Source organism: Oncorhynchus clarkii, unplaced genomic scaffold, assembly GCF_045791955.1.
Source record: "Oncorhynchus clarkii lewisi isolate Uvic-CL-2024 unplaced genomic scaffold, UVic_Ocla_1.0 unplaced_contig_11079_pilon_pilon, whole genome shotgun sequence".
Classification (NCBI taxonomy): domain Eukaryota; kingdom Metazoa; phylum Chordata; class Actinopteri; order Salmoniformes; family Salmonidae; genus Oncorhynchus; species Oncorhynchus clarkii.
The window spans coordinates 1,078-23,793 of NW_027258640.1; the positions used below are offsets into that span (position 1 = coordinate 1,078).

General features: G+C 44.8%; 1 protein-coding gene across 1 annotated transcript; it reads left to right on the forward strand.

The window, feature by feature from the left end:
- Positions 1–856: 856 nt before the first annotated feature.
- Positions 857–21,040, forward strand: LOC139397806 (regulator of G-protein signaling 9-like; the record flags this gene model as incomplete). The annotated part of the gene is made up of 8 exons (XM_071144237.1): positions 857–946; positions 2,619–2,680; positions 2,959–3,072; positions 4,032–4,147; positions 4,930–5,017; positions 5,185–5,323; positions 20,011–20,093; positions 20,641–21,040. Coding segments are annotated over 8 exons (852 nt in total), but the record flags the coding sequence as incomplete, so codon positions are not given.
- Between the last annotated feature and the right edge of the window lie 1,676 nt (positions 21,041–22,716).

Here is a 22,716-nt window from a genome sequence, read left to right on the forward strand (position 1 = left end):
TGTGACTGTGGTGTAGCCTGTGACTGTGGTGTAGCCTGTGACTGTGGTGTAGTCTATGACTGTGGTGTAGCCTGTGACTGTGGTGTAGTGTGACTGTGGTGTAGTGTGACTGTGGTGTAGCCTGTGACTGGTGTAGCCTGTGACTGTGGTGTAGCCTGTGACTGTGGTGTAGCCTGTGACTGTGGTGTAGTCTGTGACTGTGGTGTAGCCTGTGACTGTGGTGTAGTGTGACTGTGGTGTAGTGTGACTGTGGTGTAGTGTGACTGTGGTGTAGCCTGTGACTGTTGTGTAGCCTGTGACTGTGGTGTAGTCTGTGACTGTGGTGTAGCCTGTGACTGTGGTGTAGCCTGTGACTGTGGTGTAGCCTGTGACTGTGGTGTAGTGTGACTGTGGTGTAGCCTGTAACTGGTGTAGCCTGTGACTGTGGTGTAGTCTGTGACTGTGGTGTAGTCTGTGACTGTGGTGTAGCCTGTGACTGTGGTGTAGCCTGTGACTGTGGTGTAGTCTGTGACTATGCTGTAGCCTGTGACTGTGGTGTATGTAGCCTGTGACTGTGGTGTAGCCTGTGACTGTGGTATAGCCTGTGACTGTGGTGTAGCCTGTGACTGTGGTGTAGTCTGTGACTGTGGTGTAGTCTGTGACTGTGGTGTATGTAGCCTGTGACTGTGGTGTAGCCTGTGACTGTGGTATAGCCTGTGACTGTGGTGTAGCCTGTGACTGTGCTGTAGCCTGTGACTGTGCTGTAGCCTGTGACTGTGGTGTAGCCTGCGACTGTGCTGTAGCCTGTGACTGTGCTGTAGCCTGCTTTCGAGGGGGATTGTGTGTGTGAGAGTGCGTTAGTTGTGACTTTAGATAGCAGTGGAACAGAAGAGCTCTGCCTGTAATAACAAGCTGTTCTTCTCTCGTGGGTTTTCAGGTGTTGACCTTCGACGTGGTCAGGAGAACCGTAAGACATCAGACATACTTCTGCACTGGAATACCTGAATAACCCAATGCACTCAAGTTTATGTGTTGGTGTAGAAAATAGATTAAGTACAGAAATTACAGACATATCATGTATCTCCTCTTCCTCTCCTTTCTTCTCCTCTTCCTCTCCTCTCTTCTCCCCTTCCTCTCCTCTCTTCTCCCCTTCCTATCCTTCCTCCTCTCCCCTTCCTCTCCTCTCCTCTTCCTCTCCTCTCTCCTCTCCCCTTCCTCTCCTCTCTTCTCCCCTTCCTCTCCTCTCTTCTCCCCTTCCTCTCCTCTCTTCTCCCCTTCCTCTCCTCGCCTTCCTATCCTTCCTTCTCTCCCCTTCCTCTCTTCTCTCCTCTTTCCTTCTTCTCGTCTCTCTCCTCCTCCTCCTCATCCTCATTTCCTCTATTCTCTCTCCTCCTCCTTATTTCCTCCTCTCCTCCTTATTTATCCCCCTCTATCCTCCTCCTTATTTATCCCCCTCTATCCTCTCTCCTCCTCCTTATTTATCCCCCTCTATCCTCTCTTCTCTCCTCCTCCTTATTTATCCCCCTCTATCCTCTCCTCTCCTCCTTATTTATCCCCCTCTATCCTCTCCTCTCCTCCTTATTTATCCCCCTCTATCCTCTCCTCTCTCTTCCTCCTTATTTATCCCCCTCTATCCTCTCCTCTCCTCCTTATTTATCCCCCTCTATCCTCTCCTCTCTCCTCCTCCTTATTTATCCCCCTCTATCCTCTCCTCTCCTCCTTATTTATCCCCCTCTATCCTCTCCTCTCTCCTCCTCCTTATTTATCCCCCTCTATCCTCTCCTCTCCTCTCCTCCTCTCCTTTATCCCCCTCTATCCTCTCCTCTCTCCTCCTCCTTATTTATCCCCCTCTATCCTCTCCTCTCCTCTCCTCCTTATTTATCCCCCTCTATCCTCTCCTCTCTCCTCCTCCTTATTTATCCCCCTCTATGCTCTCCTCCTTATTTATCCCCCTCTATCCTCTCCTCTCCTCCTCCTTATTTATCCCCCTATATCCTCTCCTCCTCCTTATTTATCCCCCTCTATCCTCTCCTCCTCCTTATTTATCCCCCTCTATCCTCTCCTCCTCCTTATTTATCCCCCTCTATCCTCCTCTCTCCTCTTCCTCCTTATTTATCCCCCTCTATCATCTCCTCTCCTCCTCCTTATTTATCTCCCTCTATCCTCTCCTCCTCCTTATCTCCCTCTATCCTCTCCTCTCCTCCTCCTTATTTATCCCCCTATATCCTCTCCTCCTCCTTATTTATCCCCCTCTATCCTCTCCTCCTCCTTATTTATCCCCCTCTATCCTCTCCTCCTCCTTATTTATCCCCCTCTATCATCTCCTCCTCCTTATTTATCCCCCTCTATCCTCCTCTCTCCTCTTCCTCCTTATTTATCCCCCTCTATCATCTCCTCTCCTCCTCCTTATTTATCTCCCTCTATCCTCTCCTCCTCCTTATTTATCTCCCTCTATCCTCTCCTCTCCTCCTTATTTATCCCCCTCTCTCCTCTCCTCTCTCCTCCTCCTTATTTATCCCCCTCTCTCCTCTCCTCTCTCCTCCTCCTTATTTATCCCCCTCTCCTCCTTATTTATCTCCCTCTATCCTCTCCTCCTCCTCCTTATCTCCCTCTCTCCTCTCCTCTCTCCTGCTCCCCAGAACATTTTCCTTACACAAGCCCTAATGAGGTCAGCTGTCAAATCGTCTGTGTCCCTCACAGCGTAAGTCCTTCTCAATACACTTCACACATTAATTGATTGATTGATAGGTTGTGTTTGTGTGTGGTCATTTGATGAATTGATTGACTGACTGACTGATTGACTGACTGAGACCAGCAACATTAATATTGTGTTCAGAAATGTAAGACCCGTCCAAAATAAAATAAACCCCAACGTTACAGTATAACGAGAGAAGTTATTTTATTGTATATATGATTATTTTTGGGACGACAACGTATGATAGAGATTCACAGCGTTTATGTCCCCTCTGTCCTCCTCAGCTTTGTCAAGTTCGTGACAACCCACCACAATCACGACCCGTTCCTGACAACCCCTGTCCCCAGCAACCCTTGGATAACGGACAGTGATGAGTTCTGGCAACTCAACTCAAGAAGGTAATTTCTGGCAACTGAACACAGGTGCATAGTTTTGCTCTGGCCCAGTAGAAATACACATGATTCTACTGTTCAAAGTCTTGATTGAAGATCATGATGATTTCATTAGAATCTCTCTCTCTCTTCCCCATCTCTCTCTCTCTTCCCCATCTCTCTCTCTCTTCCCCATCTCTCTCTCTATCTTCCCCATCTCTCTCTCTCTCTCTCTTCCACATCTCTCTCTCTCTTCCCCATCTCTCTCTCTCTTCCCCATCTCTCTCTCTCTCTCTCTCTCTTCCCCATCTTTCTCTCTCCCCCATCTCTCTCTCTCTCTCTTCCCCATCTCTCTCTCTCTCTTCCCCATCTCTCTCTCTCCCTTCCCCATCTCTCTCTCTCCTCCCCATCTCTCTCTCTCTTCCCCATCTCTCTCTCTCTTCCCCATCTCTCTCTCTCTTCCCCATCTCTCTCTCTTCCCCATCTCTCTCGCTTCCCCATCTCTCTCTCTCTCCTCCCCATCTCTCTCTCTCCCTTCCCCATCTCTCTCTCTCCTCCCCATCTCTCTCTCTCCCTTCCCCATCTCTCTCTCTCCTCCCCATCTCTCTCTCTCCCTTCCCCATCTCTCTCTCTCCCTTCCCCATCTCTCTCTCTCCTCCCCATCTCTCTCTCTCTCTTCCCCATCTCTCTCTCTCTCTTCCCCATCTCTCTCTCTTCCCCATCTCTCTCTCTTCCCCATCTCTCTCTCTCTCTCTTCCCCATCTCTCTCTCTCTCTCTTCCCCATCTCTCTCTCTCTCTCTCTCTTCCCCATCTCTCTCTCTCATCTCTCTCTCTCTCTCTCCCCCATCTCTCTCTCTCTCTCCCCCATCTCTCTCTCTCTCTCCCCCATCTCTCTCTCTCTCCTCCCCATCTCTCTCTCTCTCCTCCCCATCTCTCTCTCCTCCCCCCCTCTCTCTCTCTCTCCCCCTCTCTCTCTCTTCATCAGTGTGGACATCCCCACTAAGTTGAGTGTGGAGCGTTGGGTCTTGAGCTTCTGGGAGCTGATCAGTGACCCACGAGGCAGAGTCGACTTCAAGCTCTTCCTCAAGAAGGAGCACAGTGGTCAGTACACACACATACTTTTTCCTTACACAAGCCCTAATGAGGTCAGAGGTCAAATCGCTCCCGAGTGGCAGAGCGGTCTAAGGCACTGTATCTCAGTGCTAAAGGCGGCGCTACAGACCCTGGTTCGATCCTGGGCTGTTTCACAACCGACCTTGATCGGGAATCGGGCGGCGCACAATTGACCCAGCGTCGTCCGGGTTAGGGTTTGGCCGGGGTAGGGTTTGGCCGGGGTAGGGTTTGGCCGGGGTAGGGTTAGGCCGTCATTGTAAATAAGAATGTGTTCTTAACTGGCTTGCCTTGTTAAATAAAGGTTCAATAAAATTTTTTTAAAACACATCGTTTCCTCAATTCGTTTTTCCTCGATTCCTTGTGTCCTCTTTCCTTGCCTCCTCAAAGCATTAATAGTTCCTCCAACAGAGGACGCAAGGGAGGAAACGTTCATCCCAAATGGAACCCTATGTAGTGCACTAGGGAATAGGGAGCCATGTCATTTAGGATGCACCCTATGTAGTGCACTAGGGAATAGGGAGCCATGTCATTTAGGATGTACCCTACGGTTTACCATGCATGCTGTGGTATGCAGCTCAGCTAACCTAGCAGTGTGTGTGCGTGTGTGTGTGTGTCTCTGTATGTGTGTGTGTGTGTGTCTGTATGTGTGTGTGTGCGTGTGTCTGTATGTGTGTGTGCGCGCGCGTGTGTGTGTGTGTGTGTGTATCTATGTGTGTGTGTGTGTGTGTGTGTGTGTGTGTGTGTGTGTGTGTGTGTGTGTGTGTGCGCAGCGGAGAACATGGCGTTCTACGAGGCAGCTGAGGAGATGAGGTGGGGAGCAGCGTCTGCCATACCAGAGAAATCCCAGTTCATCTTCAAGTGAGTTACACTGGAGAATGTGTGAGACAGAGAGAACCTTAACCTCTGTGTGTGAGACAGAGAGAACCTTAACCTCTGTGTGTGAGACAGAAAGAGTTGCTTCTTGGTTTTTAACCTCTGCGTGTGTGTGTGTGTATCTCTGTGTGTGTGTGTGTGTGTGTGCGTAGCACCTTTCTGAAGCCTGGAGCTCCTCGATGGATCAACATCGATGGTCGTACCATGGGGCTGACAGTGAAGGGTCTGGTTGTTCCTCACCGCTACGTGCTGGACGCTGCCCAGACACACATCTTCCTGCTCATGAAGAAGGTGTGTGTGTAGTTAGTCCCTCCTAACAGAGGGGTCAGGCTTGTTCATCACACCAGTTCACTGAACTATCTCTTTAACACAACTAAACACACAGTACACAGAGCAGGATAATATGAAGTTATGTCATGAACTACCTCTGTAACACAACTAAACACACAGTACACAGAGCAGGATAATATGAAGTTATGTCATGAACTAACACTGTAACAACTAAACACACAGTACACAGAGCAGGATAATATGAAGTTATGTCATGAACTACCTCTGTAACACAACTAAACACACAGTACACAGAGCAGGATAATATGAAGTTATGTCATGAACTACCTCTGTAACAACTAAACACACAGTACACAGAGCAGGATAATATGAAGTTATGTGTCGTGACACACGTCCGTTTCAGAACGTCAGAATGAGGAATCTCAACTCAAAAGTTTGTAACTAAGAAGTATTTGTGTATAATGTCCCCTCCTCTGTCTCTGTCCCAGGATACCTTCTACCGGTCCATAAAGACATGTTTTATAATGTCCCCTCCTCTGTCTCTGTCCCAGGATACCTTCTACCAGTCCATAAAGACATGTTTTATAATGTCTCTGTCTCTGTCCCAGGATACCTTCTACCAGTCCATAAAGACATGTTTTATAATGTCCCCTTCTCTGTCTCTGTCCCAGGATACCTTCTACCAGTCCATAAAGACATGTTTTATAATGTCTCTGTCTCTGTCCCAGGATACCTTCTACCAGTCCATAAAGACATGTTTTATAATGTCCCCTCCTCTGTCTCTGTCCCAGGATACCTTCTACCAGTCCATAAAGATATGTTTTATAATGTCTCTGTCTCTGTCCCAGGATACCTTCTACCAGTCCATAAAGACATGTTTTATAATGTCCCCTCCTCTGTCTCTGTCCCAGGATACCTTCTACCAGTCCATAAAGACATGTTTTATAATGTCCCCTCCTCTGTCTCTGTCCCAGGATACCTTCTACCAGTCCATAAAGACATGTTTTATAATGTCCCCTCCTCTGTCTCTGTCCCAGGATACCTTCTACCAGTCTATAAAGACATGTTTTATAATGTCCCCTTCTCTGTCTCTGTCCCAGGATACCTTCTACCAGTCCATAAAGACATGTTTTATAATGTCCCCTTCTCTGTCTCTGTCCCAGGATACCTTCTACCAGTCCATAAAGACATGTTTTATAATGTCTCTGTCTCTGTCCCAGGATACCTTCTACCAGTCCATAAAGACATGTTTTATAATGTCTCTGTCTCTGTCCCAGGATACCTTCTACCGGTCCATAAAGACATGTTTTATAATGTCTCTGTCTCTGTCCCAGGATACCTTCTACCAGTCCATAAAGACATGTTTTATAATGTCCCCTCTGTCTCTGTCCCAGGATACGTTCTACCAGTCCATAAAGACATGTTTTATAATGTCCCCTCCTCTGTCTCTGTCCCAGGATATGTTCTACCAGTCCATAAAGACATGTTTTATAATGTCCCCTCCTCTGTCTCTGTCCCAGGATACCTTCTACCGGTCCATAAAGACATGTTTTATAATGTCCCCTCCTCTGTCTCTGTCCCAGGATACCTTCTACTTGTCCATAAAGACATGTTTTATAATGTCCCCTCCTCTGTCTCTGTCCCAGGATACCTTCTACCAGCCCATAAAGACATGTTTTATAATGTCCCCTTCTCTGTCTCTGTCCCAGGATACCTTCTACCAGTCCATAAAGACATGTTTTATAACGTCCCCTCCTCTGTCTCTGTCCCAGGATACCTTCTACCAGTCCATAAAGATATGTTTTATAATGTCTCTGTCTCTGTCCCAGGATACCTTCTACCAGTCCATAAAGACATGTTTTGTAATGTCCCCTCCTATGTCTCTGTCCCAGGATACCTTCTACCAGTCCATAAAGACATGTTTTATAATGTCCCCTCTGTCTCTGTCCCAGGATACCTTCTACCAGTCTATAAAGACATGTTTTATAATGTCCCCTTCTCTGTCTCTGTCCCAGGATACCTTCTACCAGTCCATAAAGACGTGTTTTATAATGTCTCTGTCTCTGTCCCAGGATACCTTCTACCGGTCCATAAAGACATGTTTTATAATGTCCCCTCCTCTGTCTCTGTCCCAGGATACCTTCTACCAGTCCATAAAGACATGTTTTATAATGTCTCTGTCTCTGTCCCAGGATACCTTCTACCAGTCCATAAAGACATGTTTTATAATGTCCCCTCCTCTGTCTCTGTCCCAGGATACCTTCTACCAGTCCATAAAGACATGTTTTATAATGTCCCCTCCTCTGTCTCTGTCCCAGGATACCTTCTACCAGTCCATAAAGACATGTTTTATAATGTCCCCTTCTCTGTCTCTGTCCCAGGATACCTTCTACCAGTCCATAAAGACATGTTTTATAATGTCTCTGTCTCTGTCCCAGGATACCTTCTACCAGTCCATAAAGACATGTTTTATAATGTCTCTGTCCCAGGATACCTTCTACCAGTCCATAAAGACATGTTTTATAATGTCTCTGTCTCTGTCCCAGGATACCTTCTACCGGTCCATAAAGACATGTTTTATAATGTCTCTGTCTCTGTCCCAGGATACCTTCTACCAGTCCATAAAGACATGTTTTATAATGTCTCTGTCTCTGTCCCAGGATACCTTCTACCAGTCCATAAAGACATGTTTTATAATGTCCCCTCTGTCTCTGTCCCAGGATACGTTCTACCAGTCCATAAAGACATGTTTTATAATGTCCCCTCCTCTGTCTCTGTCCCAGGATACGTTCTACCAGTCCATAAAGACGTGTTTTATAATGTCCCCTCCTCTGTCTCTGTCCCAGGATACCTTCTACCGGTCCATAAAGACGTGTTTTATAATGTCCCCTCCTCTGTCTCTGTCCCAGGATACCTTCTACCTGTCCATAAAGACATGTTTTATAATGTCCCCTCCTCTGTCTCTGTCCCAGGATACCTTCTACCAGTCCATAAAGACATGTTTTATAATGTCCCCTCCTCTGTCTCTGTCCCAGGATACCTTCTACCAGTCTATAAAGACATGTTTTATAATGTCCCCTTCTCTGTCTCTGTCCCAGGATACCTTCTACCTGTCCATAAAGACATGTTTTATAATGTCTCTGTCCCAGGATACCTTCTACCAGTCCATAAAGACATGTTTTATAATGTCTCTGTCTCTGTCCCAGGATACCTTCTACCAGTCCATAAAGACATGTTTTATAATGTCTCTGTCTCTGTCCCAGGATACCTTCTACCAGTCCATAAAGACATGTTTTATAATGTCTCTGTCTCTGTCCCAGGATACCTTCTACCAGTCCATAAAGACATGTTTTATAATGTCCCCTCCTCTGTCTCTGTCCCAGGATACCTTCTACCAGTCTATAAAGACATGTTTTATAATGTCCCCTCCTCTGTCTCTGTCCCAGGATACCTTCTACCAGTCCATAAAGACGTGTTTTATAATGTCTCTGTCTCTGTCCCAGGATACCTTCTACCGGTCCATAAAGACATGTTTTATAATGTCCCCTCCTCTGTCTCTGTCCCAGGATACCTTCTACCAGTCCATAAAGACATGTTTTATAATGTCTCTGTCTCTGTCCCAGGATACCTTCTACCAGTCCATAAAGACATGTTTTATAATGTCCCCTCCTCTGTCTCTGTCCCAGGATACCTTCTACCAGTCCATAAAGACATGTTTTATAATGTCCCCTTCTCTGTCTCTGTCCCAGGATACCTTCTACCAGTCCATAAAGACATGTTTTATAATGTCTCTGTCTCTGTCCCAGGATACCTTCTACCAGTCCATAAAGACATGTTTTATAATGTCTCTGTCCCAGGATACCTTCTACCAGTCCATAAAGACATGTTTTATAATGTCTCTGTCTCTGTCCCAGGATACCTTCTACCGGTCCATAAAGACATGTTTTATAATGTCTCTGTCTCTGTCCCAGGATACCTTCTACCAGTCCATAAAGACATGTTTTATAATGTCTCTGTCTCTGTCCCAGGATACCTTCTACCAGTCCATAAAGACATGTTTTATAATGTCCCCTCTGTCTCTGTCCCAGGATACGTTCTACCAGTCCATAAAGACATGTTTTATAATGTCCCCTCCTCTGTCTCTGTCCCAGGATACGTTCTACCAGTCCATAAAGACGTGTTTTATAATGTCCCCTCCTCTGTCTCTGTCCCAGGATACCTTCTACCGGTCCATAAAGACGTGTTTTATAATGTCCCCTCCTCTGTCTCTGTCCCAGGATACCTTCTACCTGTCCATAAAGACATGTTTTATAATGTCCCCTCCTCTGTCTCTGTCCCAGGATACCTTCTACCAGTCCATAAAGACATGTTTTATAATGTCCCCTCCTCTGTCTCTGTCCCAGGATACCTTCTACCAGTCTATAAAGACATGTTTTATAATGTCCCCTTCTCTGTCTCTGTCCCAGGATACCTTCTACCTGTCCATAAAGACATGTTTTATAATGTCTCTGTCCCAGGATACCTTCTACCAGTCCATAAAGACATGTTTTATAATGTCTCTGTCTCTGTCCCAGGATACCTTCTACCAGTCCATAAAGACATGTTTTATAATGTCTCTGTCTCTGTCCCAGGATACCTTCTACCAGTCCATAAAGACATGTTTTATAATGTCTCTGTCTCTGTCCCAGGATACCTTCTACCAGTCCATAAAGACATGTTTTATAATGTCCCCTCCTCTGTCTCTGTCCCAGGATACCTTCTACCAGTCTATAAAGACATGTTTTATAATGTCCCCTCCTCTGTCTCTGTCCCAGGATACCTTCTACCAGTCCATAAAGACGTGTTTTATAATGTCTCTGTCTCTGTCCCAGGATACCTTCTACCGGTCCATAAAGACATGTTTTATAATGTCCCCTCCTCTGTCTCTGTCCCAGGATACCTTCTACCAGTCCATAAAGACATGTTTTATAATGTCTCTGTCTCTGTCCCAGGATACCTTCTACCAGTCCATAAAGACATGTTTTATAATGTCCCCTCCTCTGTCTCTGTCCCAGGATACCTTCTACCAGTCCATAAAGACATGTTTTATAATGTCCCCTTCTCTGTCTCTGTCCCAGGATACCTTCTACCAGTCCATAAAGACATGTTTTATAATGTCTCTGTCTCTGTCCCAGGATACCTTCTACCAGTCCATAAAGACATGTTTTATAATGTCTCTGTCCCAGGATACCTTCTACCAGTCCATAAAGACATGTTTTATAATGTCTCTGTCTCTGTCCCAGGATCCCTTCTACCGGTCCATAAAGACATGTTTTATAATGTCTCTGTCTCTGTCCCAGGATACCTTCTACCAGTCCATAAAGACATGTTTTATAATGTCTCTGTCTCTGTCCCAGGATACCTTCTACCAGTCCATAAAGACATGTTTTATAATGTCCCCTCTGTCTCTGTCCCAGGATACGTTCTACCAGTCCATAAAGACATGTTTTATAATGTCCCCTCCTCTGTCTCTGTCCCAGGATACGTTCTACCAGTCCATAAAGACGTGTTTTATAATGTCCCCTCCTCTGTCTCTGTCCCAGGATACCTTCTACCGGTCCATAAAGACGTGTTTTATAATGTCCCCTCCTCTGTCTCTGTCCCACGATACCTTCTACCTGTCCATAAAGACATGTTTTATAATGTCCCCTCCTCTGTCTCTGTCCCAGGATACCTTCTACCAGTCCATAAAGACATGTTTTATAATGTCCCCTCCTCTGTCTCTGTCCCAGGATACCTTCTACCAGTCTATAAAGACATGTTTTATAATGTCCCCTTCTCTGTCTCTGTCCCAGGATACCTTCTACCAGTCCATAAAGACATGTTTTATAATGTCTCTGTCTCTGTCCCAGGATACCTTCTACCAGTCCATAAAGACATGTTTTATAATGTCTCTGTCTCTGTCCCAGGATACCTTCTACCGGTCCATAAAGACATGTTTTATAATGTCTCTGTCTCTGTCCCAGGATACCTTCTACCAGTCCATAAAGACATGTTTTATAATGTCCCCTCTGTCTCTGTCCCAGGATACGTTCTACCAGTCCATAAAGACATGTTTTATAATGTCCCCTCCTCTGTCTCTGTCCCAGGATATGTTCTACCAGTCCATAAAGACATGTTTTATAATGTCCCCTCCTCTGTCTCTGTCCCAGGATACCTTCTACCGGTCCATAAAGACATGTTTTATAATGTCCCCTCCTCTGTCTCTGTCCCAGGATACCTTCTACTTGTCCATAAAGACATGTTTTATAATGTCCCCTCCTCTGTCTCTGTCCCAGGATACCTTCTACCAGCCCATAAAGACATGTTTTATAATGTCCCCTTCTCTGTCTCTGTCCCAGGATACCTTCTACCAGTCCATAAAGACATGTTTTATAACGTCCCCTCCTCTGTCTCTGTCCCAGGATACCTTCTACCAGTCCATAAAGATATGTTTTATAATGTCTCTGTCTCTGTCCCAGGATACCTTCTACCAGTCCATAAAGACATGTTTTTGAATGTCCCCTCCTATGTCTCTGTCCCAGGATACCTTCTACCAGTCCATAAAGACATGTTTTATAATGTCCCCTCCTCTGTCTCTGTCCCAGGATACCTTCTACCAGTCCATAAAGACATGTTTTATAATGTCCCCTCTGTCTCTGTCCCAGGATACCTTCTACCAGTCTATAAAGACATGTTTTATAATGTCCCCTTCTCTGTCTCTGTCCCAGGATACCTTCTACCAGTCCATAAAGACGTGTTTTATAATGTCTCTGTCTCTGTCCCAGGATACCTTCTACCGGTCCATAAAGACATGTTTTATAATGTCCCCTCCTCTGTCTCTGTCCCAGGATACCTTCTACCAGTCCATAAAGACATGTTTTATAATGTCTCTGTCTCTGTCCCAGGATACCTTCTACCAGTCCATAAAGACATGTTTTATAATGTCCCCTCCTCTGTCTCTGTCCCAGGATACCTTCTACCAGTCCATAAAGACATGTTTTATAATGTCCCCTCCTCTGTCTCTGTCCCAGGATACCTTCTACCAGTCCATAAAGACATGTTTTATAATGTCCCCTTCTCTGTCTCTGTTCCAGGATACCTTCTACCAGTCCATAAAGACATGTTTTATAATGTCTCTGTCTCTGTCCCAGGATACCTTCTACCAGTCCATAAAGACATGTTTTATAATGTCTCTGTCCCAGGATACCTTCTACCAGTCCATAAAGACATGTTTTATAATGTCTCTGTCTCTGTCCCAGGATACCTTCTACCGGTCCATAAAGACATGTTTTATAATGTCTCTGTCTCTGTCCCAGGATACCTTCTACCAGTCCATAAAGACATGTTTTATAATGTCTCTGTCTCTGTCCCAGGATACCTTCTACCAGTCCATAAAGACATGTTTTATAATGTCCCCTCTGTCTCTGTCCCAGGATACGTTCTACCAGTCCATAAAGACATGTTTTATAATGTCCCCTCCTCTGTCTCTGTCCCAGGATACGTTCTACCAGTCCATAAAGACGTGTTTTATAATGTCCCCTCCTCTGTCTCTGTCCCAGGATACCTTCTACCGGTCCATAAAGACGTGTTTTATAATGTCCCCTCCTCTGTCTCTGTCCCAGGATACCTTCTACCTGTCCATAAAGACATGTTTTATAATGTCCCCTCCTCTGTCTCTGTCCCAGGATACCTTCTACCAGTCCATAAAGACATGTTTTATAATGTCCCCTCCTCTGTCTCTGTCCCAGGATACCTTCTACCAGTCTATAAAGACATGTTTTATAATGTCCCCTTCTCTGTCTCTGTCCCAGGATACCTTCTACCTGTCCATAAAGACATGTTTTATAATGTCTCTGTCCCAGGATACCTTCTACCAGTCCATAAAGACATGTTTTATAATGTCTCTGTCTCTGTCCCAGGATACCTTCTACCAGTCCATAAAGACATGTTTTATAATGTCTCTGTCTCTGTCCCAGGATACCTTCTACCAGTCCATAAAGACATGTTTTATAATGTCTCTGTCTCTGTCCCAGGATACCTTCTACCAGTCCATAAAGACATGTTTTATAATGTCCCCTCCTCTGTCTCTGTCCCAGGATACCTTCTACCAGTCTATAAAGACATGTTTTATAATGTCCCCTCCTCTGTCTCTGTCCCAGGATACCTTCTACCAGTCCATAAAGACGTGTTTTATAATGTCTCTGTCTCTGTCCCAGGATACCTTCTACCGGTCCATAAAGACATGTTTTATAATGTCCCCTCCTCTGTCTCTGTCCCAGGATACCTTCTACCAGTCCATAAAGACATGTTTTATAATGTCTCTGTCTCTGTCCCAGGATACCTTCTACCAGTCCATAAAGACATGTTTTATAATGTCCCCTCCTCTGTCTCTGTCCCAGGATACCTTCTACCAGTCCATAAAGACATGTTTTATAATGTCCCCTTCTCTGTCTCTGTTCCAGGATACCTTCTACCAGTCCATAAAGACATGTTTTATAATGTCTCTGTCTCTGTCCCAGGATACCTTCTACCAGTCCATAAAGACATGTTTTATAATGTCTCTGTCCCAGGATACCTTCTACCAGTCCATAAAGACATGTTTTATAATGTCTCTGTCTCTGTCCCAGGATACCTTCTACCGGTCCATAAAGACATGTTTTATAATGTCTCTGTCTCTGTCCCAGGATACCTTCTACCAGTCCATAAAGACATGTTTTATAATGTCTCTGTCTCTGTCCCAGGATACCTTCTACCAGTCCATAAAGACATGTTTTATAATGTCCCCTCTGTCTCTGTCCCAGGATACGTTCTACCAGTCCATAAAGACATGTTTTATAATGTCCCCTCCTCTGTCTCTGTCCCAGGATACGTTCTACCAGTCCATAAAGACGTGTTTTATAATGTCCCCTCCTCTGTCTCTGTCCCAGGATACCTTCTACCGGTCCATAAAGACGTGTTTTATAATGTCCCCTCCTCTGTCTCTGTCCCAGGATACCTTCTACCTGTCCATAAAGACATGTTTTATAATGTCCCCTCCTCTGTCTCTGTCCCAGGATACCTTCTACCAGTCCATAAAGACATGTTTTATAATGTCCCCTCCTCTGTCTCTGTCCCAGGATACCTTCTACCAGTCTATAAAGACATGTTTTATAATGTCCCCTTCTCTGTCTCTGTCCCAGGATACCTTCTACCTGTCCATAAAGACTTCTCTGTCTCTGTCCCAGGATACCTTCTACCAGTCCATAAAGACATGTTTTATAATGTCTCTGTCTCTGTCCCAGGATACCTTCTACCAGTCCATAAAGACATGTTTTATAATGTCTCTGTCTCTGTCCCAGGATACCTTCTACCAGTCCATAAAGACATGTTTTATAATGTCTCTGTCTCTGTCCCAGGATACCTTCTACCAGTCCATAAAGACATGTTTTATAATGTCTCTGTCTCTGTCCCAGGATACCTTCTACCAGTCCATAAAGACATGTTTTATAATGTCTCTGTCTCTGTCCCAGGATACCTTCTACCAGTCCATAAAGACATGTTTTATAATGTCCCCTCCTCTGTCTCTGTCCCAGGATACCTTCTACCAGTCCATAAAGACATGTTTTATAATGTCCCCTCCTCTGTCTCTGTCCCAGGATACCTTCTACCAGTCCATAAAGACATGTTTTATAATGTCCCCTCCTCTGTCTCTGTCCCAGGATACCTTCTACCAGTCCATAAAGACATGTTTTATAATGTCCCCTCCTCTGTCTCTGTCCCAGGATACCTTCTACCAGTCCATAAAGACATGTTTTATAATGTCTCTGTCTCTGTCCCAGGATACCTTCTACCAGTCCATAAAGACATGTTTTATAATGTCTCTGTCCCAGGATACCTTCTACCAGTCCATAAAGACATGTTTTATAATGTCTCTGTCTCTGTCCCAGGATACCTTCTACCGGTCCATAAAGACATGTTTTATAATGTCTCTGTCTCTGTCCCAGGATACCTTCTACCAGTCCATAAAGACATGTTTTATAATGTCTCTGTCTCTGTCCCAGGATACCTTCTACCAGTCCATAAAGACATGTTTTATAATGTCCCCTCTGTCTCTGTCCCAGGATACGTTCTACCAGTCCATAAAGACATGTTTTATAATGTCCCCTCCTCTGTCTCTGTCCCAGGATACGTTCTACCAGTCCATAAAGACGTGTTTTATAATGTCCCCTCCTCTGTCTCTGTCCCAGGATACCTTCTACCGGTCCATAAAGACGTGTTTTATAATGTCCCCTCCTCTGTCTCTGTCCCAGGATACCTTCTACCTGTCCATAAAGACATGTTTTATAATGTCCCCTCCTCTGTCTCTGTCCCAGGATACCTTCTACCAGTCCATAAAGACATGTTTTATAATGTCCCCTCCTCTGTCTCTGTCCCAGGATACCTTCTACCAGTCTATAAAGACATGTTTTATAATGTCCCCTTCTCTGTCTCTGTCCCAGGATACCTTCTACCAGTCCATAAAGACATGTTTTATAATGTCTCTGTCTCTGTCCCAGGATACCTTCTACCAGTCCATAAAGACATGTTTTATAATGTCTCTGTCTCTGTCCCAGGATACCTTCTACCAGTCCATAAAGACATGTTTTATAATGTCTCTGTCTCTGTCCCAGGATACCTTCTACCAGTCCATAAAGACATGTTTTATAATGTCTCTGTCTCTGTCCCAGGATACCTTCTACCAGTCCATAAAGACATGTTTTATAATGTCTCTGTCTCTGTCCCAGGATACCTTCTACCAGTCCATAAAGACATGTTTTATAATGTCCCCTCCTCTGTCTCTGTCCCAGGATACCGGTTCTACCAGTCCATAAAGACATGTTTTATAATGTCCCCTCCTCTGTCTCTGTCCCAGGATATGTCCCCTCCTCTGTCTCTGTCCCAGGATACCTTCTACCAGTCCATAAAGACATGTTTTATAATGTCCCCTCTGTCTCTGTGTTCTACCAGTCCATAAAGACATGTTTTATAATGTACCAGTCCATAAAGACCTCTGTCTCTGTCCCAGGATACCTTCTACCGGTCCATAAAGACATGTTTTATAATGTCCCCTCCTCTGTCTCTGTCCCAGGATACAGGATACCTTCTACCAGTCCCATAAAGACATGTTTTATAATGTCCCCTCCTCTGTCTCTGTCCCAGGATACGTTCTACCAGTCCATAAAGACGTGTTTTATAATGTCCCCTCCTCTGTCTCTGTCCCAGGATACCTTCTACCGGTCCATAAAGACGTGTTTTATAATGTCCCCTCCTCTGTCTCTGTCCCAGGATACCTTCTACCTGTCCATAAAGACATGTTTTATAATGTCCCCTCCTCTGTCTCTGTACCTTCTACCAGTCCATAAAGACATGTTTTATAACCTGTCCCAGGTACCCTATAAAGACATGTTTTATAATGTCCCCTTCTCTGTCTCTGTCCCAGGATACCTTCTACCTGTCCATAAAGACATGTTTTATAATGTCTCTGTCCCAGGATACCTTCTACCAGTCCATAAAGACATGTTTTATAATGTCTCTGTCTCTGTCCCAGGATACCTTCTACCAGTCCATAAAGACATGTTTTATAATGTCTCTGTCTCTGTCCCAGGATACCTTCTACCGGTCCATAAAGACATGTTTTATAATGTCTCTGTCTCTGTCCCAGGATACCTTCTACCAGTCCATAAAGACATGTTTTATAATGTCCCCTCTGTCTCTGTCCCAGGATACCTTCTACCAGTCCATAAAGACATGTTTTATAATGTCCCCTCCTCTGTCTCTGTCCCAGGATACCTTCTACCAGTCCATAAAGACATGTTTTATAATGTCCCCTCCTCTGTCTCTGTCCCAGGATACCTTCTACCAGTCCATAAAGACATGTTTTATAATGTCCCCTCCTCTGTCTCTGTCCCAGGATACCTTCTACCAGTCCATAAAGACATGTTTTATAACGTCCCCTCCTCTGTCTCTGTCCCAGGATACCTTCTACCAGTCCATAAAGACATGTTTTGTAATGTCCCCTCCTCTGTCTCTGTCCCAGGATACCTTCTACCGGTACCTCAAGTCTCCAGTCCATAAAGATATGTTGTATAATGTCTCTGTCTCTGTCCCAGGATACCTTCTACCAGTCCATAAAGACATGTTTTATAATGTCTCTGTCCCAGGATACCTTCTACCAGTCCATAAAGACATGTTTTATAATGTCACTGTCTCTGTCCCAGGATACCGGTCCATAAAGACATGTTTTATAATGTCTCTGTCTCTGTCCCAGGATACCTTCTACCAGTCCATAAAGACATGTTTTATAATGTCTCTGTCTCTGTCCCAGGATACCTTCTACCAGTCCATAAAGACATGTTTTATAATGTCCCCTCTGTCTCTGTCCCAGGATACGTTCTACCAGTCCATAAAGACATGTTTTATAATGTCCCCTCCTCTGTCTCTGTCCCAGGATACGTACCAGTCCATAAAGACGTGTTTTATAATGTCCCCTCCTCTGTCTCTGTCCCAGGATACCTTCTACCGGTCCATAAAGACGTGTTTTATAATGTCCCCTCCTCTGTCTCTGTCCCAGGATACCTTCTACCTGTCCATAAAGACATGTTTTATAATGTCCCCTCCTCTGTCTCTGTCCCAGGATACCTTATACCAGTCTATAAAGACATGTTTTATAATGTCCCCTCCTCTGTCTCTGTCCCAGGATACCTTCTACCAGTCTATAAAGACATGTTTTATAATGTCCCCTTCTCTGTCTCTGTCCCAGGATACCTTCTACCTGTCCATAAAGACATGTTTTATAATGTCTCTGTCCCAGGATACCTTCTACCAGTCCATAAAGACATGTTTTATAATGTCTCTGTCTCTGTCCCAGGATACCTTCTACCAGTCCATAAAGACATGTTTTATAATGTCTCTGTCTCTGTCCCAGGATACCTTCTACCGGTCCATAAAGACATGTTTTATAATGTCTCTGTCTCTGTCCCAGGATACCTTCTACCAGTCCATAAAGACATGTTTTATAATGTCTCTGTCTCTGTCCCAGGATACCTTCTACCAGTCCATAAAGACATGTTTTATAATGTCCCCTCTGTCTCTGTCCCAGGATACATTCTACCAGTCCATAAAGACATGTTTTATAATGTCCCCTCCTCTGTCTCTGTCCCAGGATATGTTCTACCAGTCCATAAAGACATGTTTTATAATGTCCCCTCCTCTGTCTCTGTCCCAGGATACCTTCTACCGGTCCATAAAGACATGTTTTATAATGTCCCCTCCTCTGTCTCTGTCCCAGGATACGTTCTACCAGTCCATAAAGACATGTTTTATAATGTCCCCTCCTCTGTCTCTGTCCCAGGATACGTTCTACCAGTCCATAAAGACGTGTTTTATAATGTCCCCTCCTCTGTCTCTGTCCCAGGATACCTTCTACCGGTCCATAAAGACGTGTTTTATAATGTCCCCTCCTCTGTCTCTGTCCCAGGATACCTTCTACCTGTCCATAAAGACATGTTTTATAATGTCCCCTTCTCTGTCTCTGTCCCAGGATACCTTCTACCTGTCCATAAAGACATGTTTTATAATGTCTCTGTCCCAGGATACCTTCTACCAGTCCATAAAGACATGTTTTATAATGTCTCTGTCTCTGTCCCAGGATACCTTCTACCAGTCCATAAAGACATGTTTTATAATGTCTCTGTCCCAGGATACCTTCTACCGGTCCATAAAGACATGTTTTATAATGTCTCTGTCTCTGTCCCAGGATACCTTCTACCAGTCCATAAAGACATGTTTTATAATGTCCCCTCTGTCTCTGTCCCAGGATACATTCTACCAGTCCATAAAGACATGTTTTATAATGTCCCCTCCTCTGTCTCTGTCCCAGGATATGTTCTACCAGTCCATAAAGACATGTTTTATAATGTCCCCTCCTCTGTCTCTGTCCCAGGATACCTTCTACCGGTCCATAAAGACATGTTTTATAATGTCCCCTCCTCTGTCTCTGTCCCAGGATACCTTCTACCTGTCCATAAAGACATGTTTTATAATGTCCCCTCCTCTGTCTCTGTCCCAGGATACCTTCTACCAGCCCATAAAGACATGTTTTATAATGTCCCCTTCTCTGTCTCTGTCCCAGGATACCTTCTACCAGTCCATAAAGACATGTTTTATAATGTCCCCTTCTCTGTCTCTGTCCCAGGATACCTTCTACCAGTCCATAAAGACATGTTTTATAACCGTCCCCCCTCTGTCTCTGTCCCAGGATACCTTCTACCAGTCCATAAAGACATGTTTTATAATGTCCCCTCCTCTGTCTCTGTCCCAGGATACCTTCTACCGGTCCATAAAGACATGTTTTATAATGTCCCCTCTGTCTCTGTCCCAGGATACCTTCTACCGGTCCATAAAGACATGTTTTATAATGTCCCCTCCTCTGTCTCTGTCCCAGGATACCTTCTACCAGTCCATAAAGACATGTTTTATAATGTCCCCTCCTCTGTCTCTGTCCCAGGATACCTTCTACCGGTACCTCAAGTCTCCGGTCCATAAAGACATGTTTTATAATGTCCCCTCCTCTGTCTCTGTCCCAGGATACCTTCTACCAGTCCATAAAGACATGTTTTATAATGTCCCCTCCTCTGTCTCTGTCCCAGGATACCTTCTACCGGTACCTCAAGTCTCCGGTCCATAAAGACATGCAGAAGAGGGCTCTGGTCCCGGCGCCCCACGTCTTCACGTAAGACTCTGCAGGATATTCTGCACCTACACCATATCATTGTTTTTTGGACTGAAACATTCACCTGTCTCTACCAAGCCGTCTCTACCAAGCCGTCTCTACCAAGCCGTCTCCAGTTTATAGAGCTGGTGTCATGTGTTGTTGTTGCATCGCTCTCCTTTTACAAGAGACAGTCAGCTGGTCTTGGGGGGGGATCATGGAAATTCAACAGCAGCAGTGGTATTGATGTGCAATTTGAGTCTGATCATCTACACTCACCTCTTTTCTCCTCTGACTCACCGCCCCTTCCCCCTCTGTCTCTCTCTTCCCCCTCTCTCTCTCTCTTCCCCCTCTGTCTCTCTCTTCCCCCTCTGTCTCTCTCTCCCCCCTCTCTGTCTCTCTCACCGCCCCTTCCCCTTCTGTCTCTCTCTTCCCCCTCTGTCTCTCTCTTCCCCCTCTGTCTCTCTCTTCCCCCTCTCTGTCTCTCTCACCGCCCCTTCCCCTTCCCTGTCTCTCTCTCCCCCCTCTCTGTCTCTCTCACCGCCCCTTCTCTCTCTCTTCTCTCCAGTGATGCCCAGTTGGAGGCCAATGTGAGGAATCGTAACCCAGGCGTCAGCCCCATCCTGCAGTGGCAGCAGGAGGAGGAGGAGAAGGCAGCAGCAGCTGTTGCTGCCAGGCCCATTGACGTCAAAGCCATGGTGGCCACCAACAAGCTGGACAGGAAGTAGAGAGAGCCAAGGGCATCATGGGAAATGGAGTTTAATATACATGCGGTTGTTCATCTAATATATATTTGGTTTCCATGGAGATGGTGTTACATAGGACTACTTTATGTCCTATATATTGGACTTATTAGCTATTGTTATAATGGAGATATTGGTATTGTATAGAATCATTTATGTCCTCGACAACTGATGTCAAGCCAGTACGGATTGGTTGATTGAGGGAAATAAACTATTGTCTGTTGAGTACCTGTGTTGCGTTAAGGACATTTACTGTACTGAGAATGAATCTGCTGATGATAAAATCTACTTTAGTTCAGATGGACAGAGAACAGGGACTGTCTGTAGGGGCCCTCTGCTACACAACACACAGAGAACAGGGACTGTCTGTAGGGGCCCTCTGCTACACAACACACAGAGAACAGGGACTGTCTGTAGGGGCCCTCTGCTACACAACACACAGAGAACAGGGACTGTCTGTAGGGGCCCTCTGCTACACAACAGACAGAGAACAGGGACTGTCTGTAGGGGCCCTCTGCTACACAACACACAGAGAACAGGGACTGTCTGTAGGGGCCCTCTGCTACACAACACACAGAGAACAGGGACTGTCTGTAGGGGCCCTCTGCTACACAACACACAGAGAACAGGGGCTGTCTGTAGGGGCCCTCTGCTACACAACACACAGAGAACAGGGACTGTCTGTAGGGGCCCTCTGCTACACAACATACTACTACATCAACTGATACACAATATACTACTATATCAACTGATACACAACATACTACTACACAACACACTACTACACAACACACTACTACATCAACTGATACACAACACACTACTTACTACACAACATACTACTACATCAACTGATACACAATATACTACTATATCAACTACTACACAACACACTACTACACAACACACTACTACACAACACACTACTACACAACATACACAACACACTACTACACAACATACTACTACATCAACTACTACACAACACACTACTACACAACACACTACTACACAACACACTACTACATCAACTACTACACAACATACTACTACACAACACACTACTACACAACATACTACTACACAACACACTACTACACAACACACTACTACACAACACACTACTACACAACACACTACTACACAACACACTACTACACAACACACTACTACACAACATACTACTACACAACACACTGATACACAACACACTACTACACAACACACTACTACACAACACACTACTAAACAACACACTACTACACAACACACTACTACACAACACACTACTACACAACACACTACTACACAACACACTACTACACAACACACTACTACACAACACACTACTACACAACATACTACTACACAACATACTACTACACAACACACTACTACACAACATACTACTACACAACACACTACTACACAACATACTACTACACAACACACTACTACACAACATACTACTACATCAACTGATACAGTGGAGAAATATATACATCTGGAAGAGCCACAAATGGAACGTGAAGGAATATGACTGTTAGAAGGAAATGGAAAGACAGAGAGATAACAGTTGTTACCAGTCTGTAACTAGATAGATAACAGTTATCTTTACCAGTCTGCAACTAGATAGATAACAGTTATCGTTACCAGTCTGCAACTAGATAGATAAGTTATCATTACCAGTCTGCAACTAGATAGATAACAGTTATTGTTACCAGTCTGCAACTAGATAGATAACAGTTATCGTGTATTGTTCATATGTCTTTTACATCATTTCTCTGTCTGTCTGTCTGTCTGTCTGTGTGTCTGTCTGTCTGTCTGTCTGTCTGTCTGGTTCCAACACTCACTCTGTCTGTCTGGTTCCAACACTCACTCTGTCTGTCTGGTTCCAACAC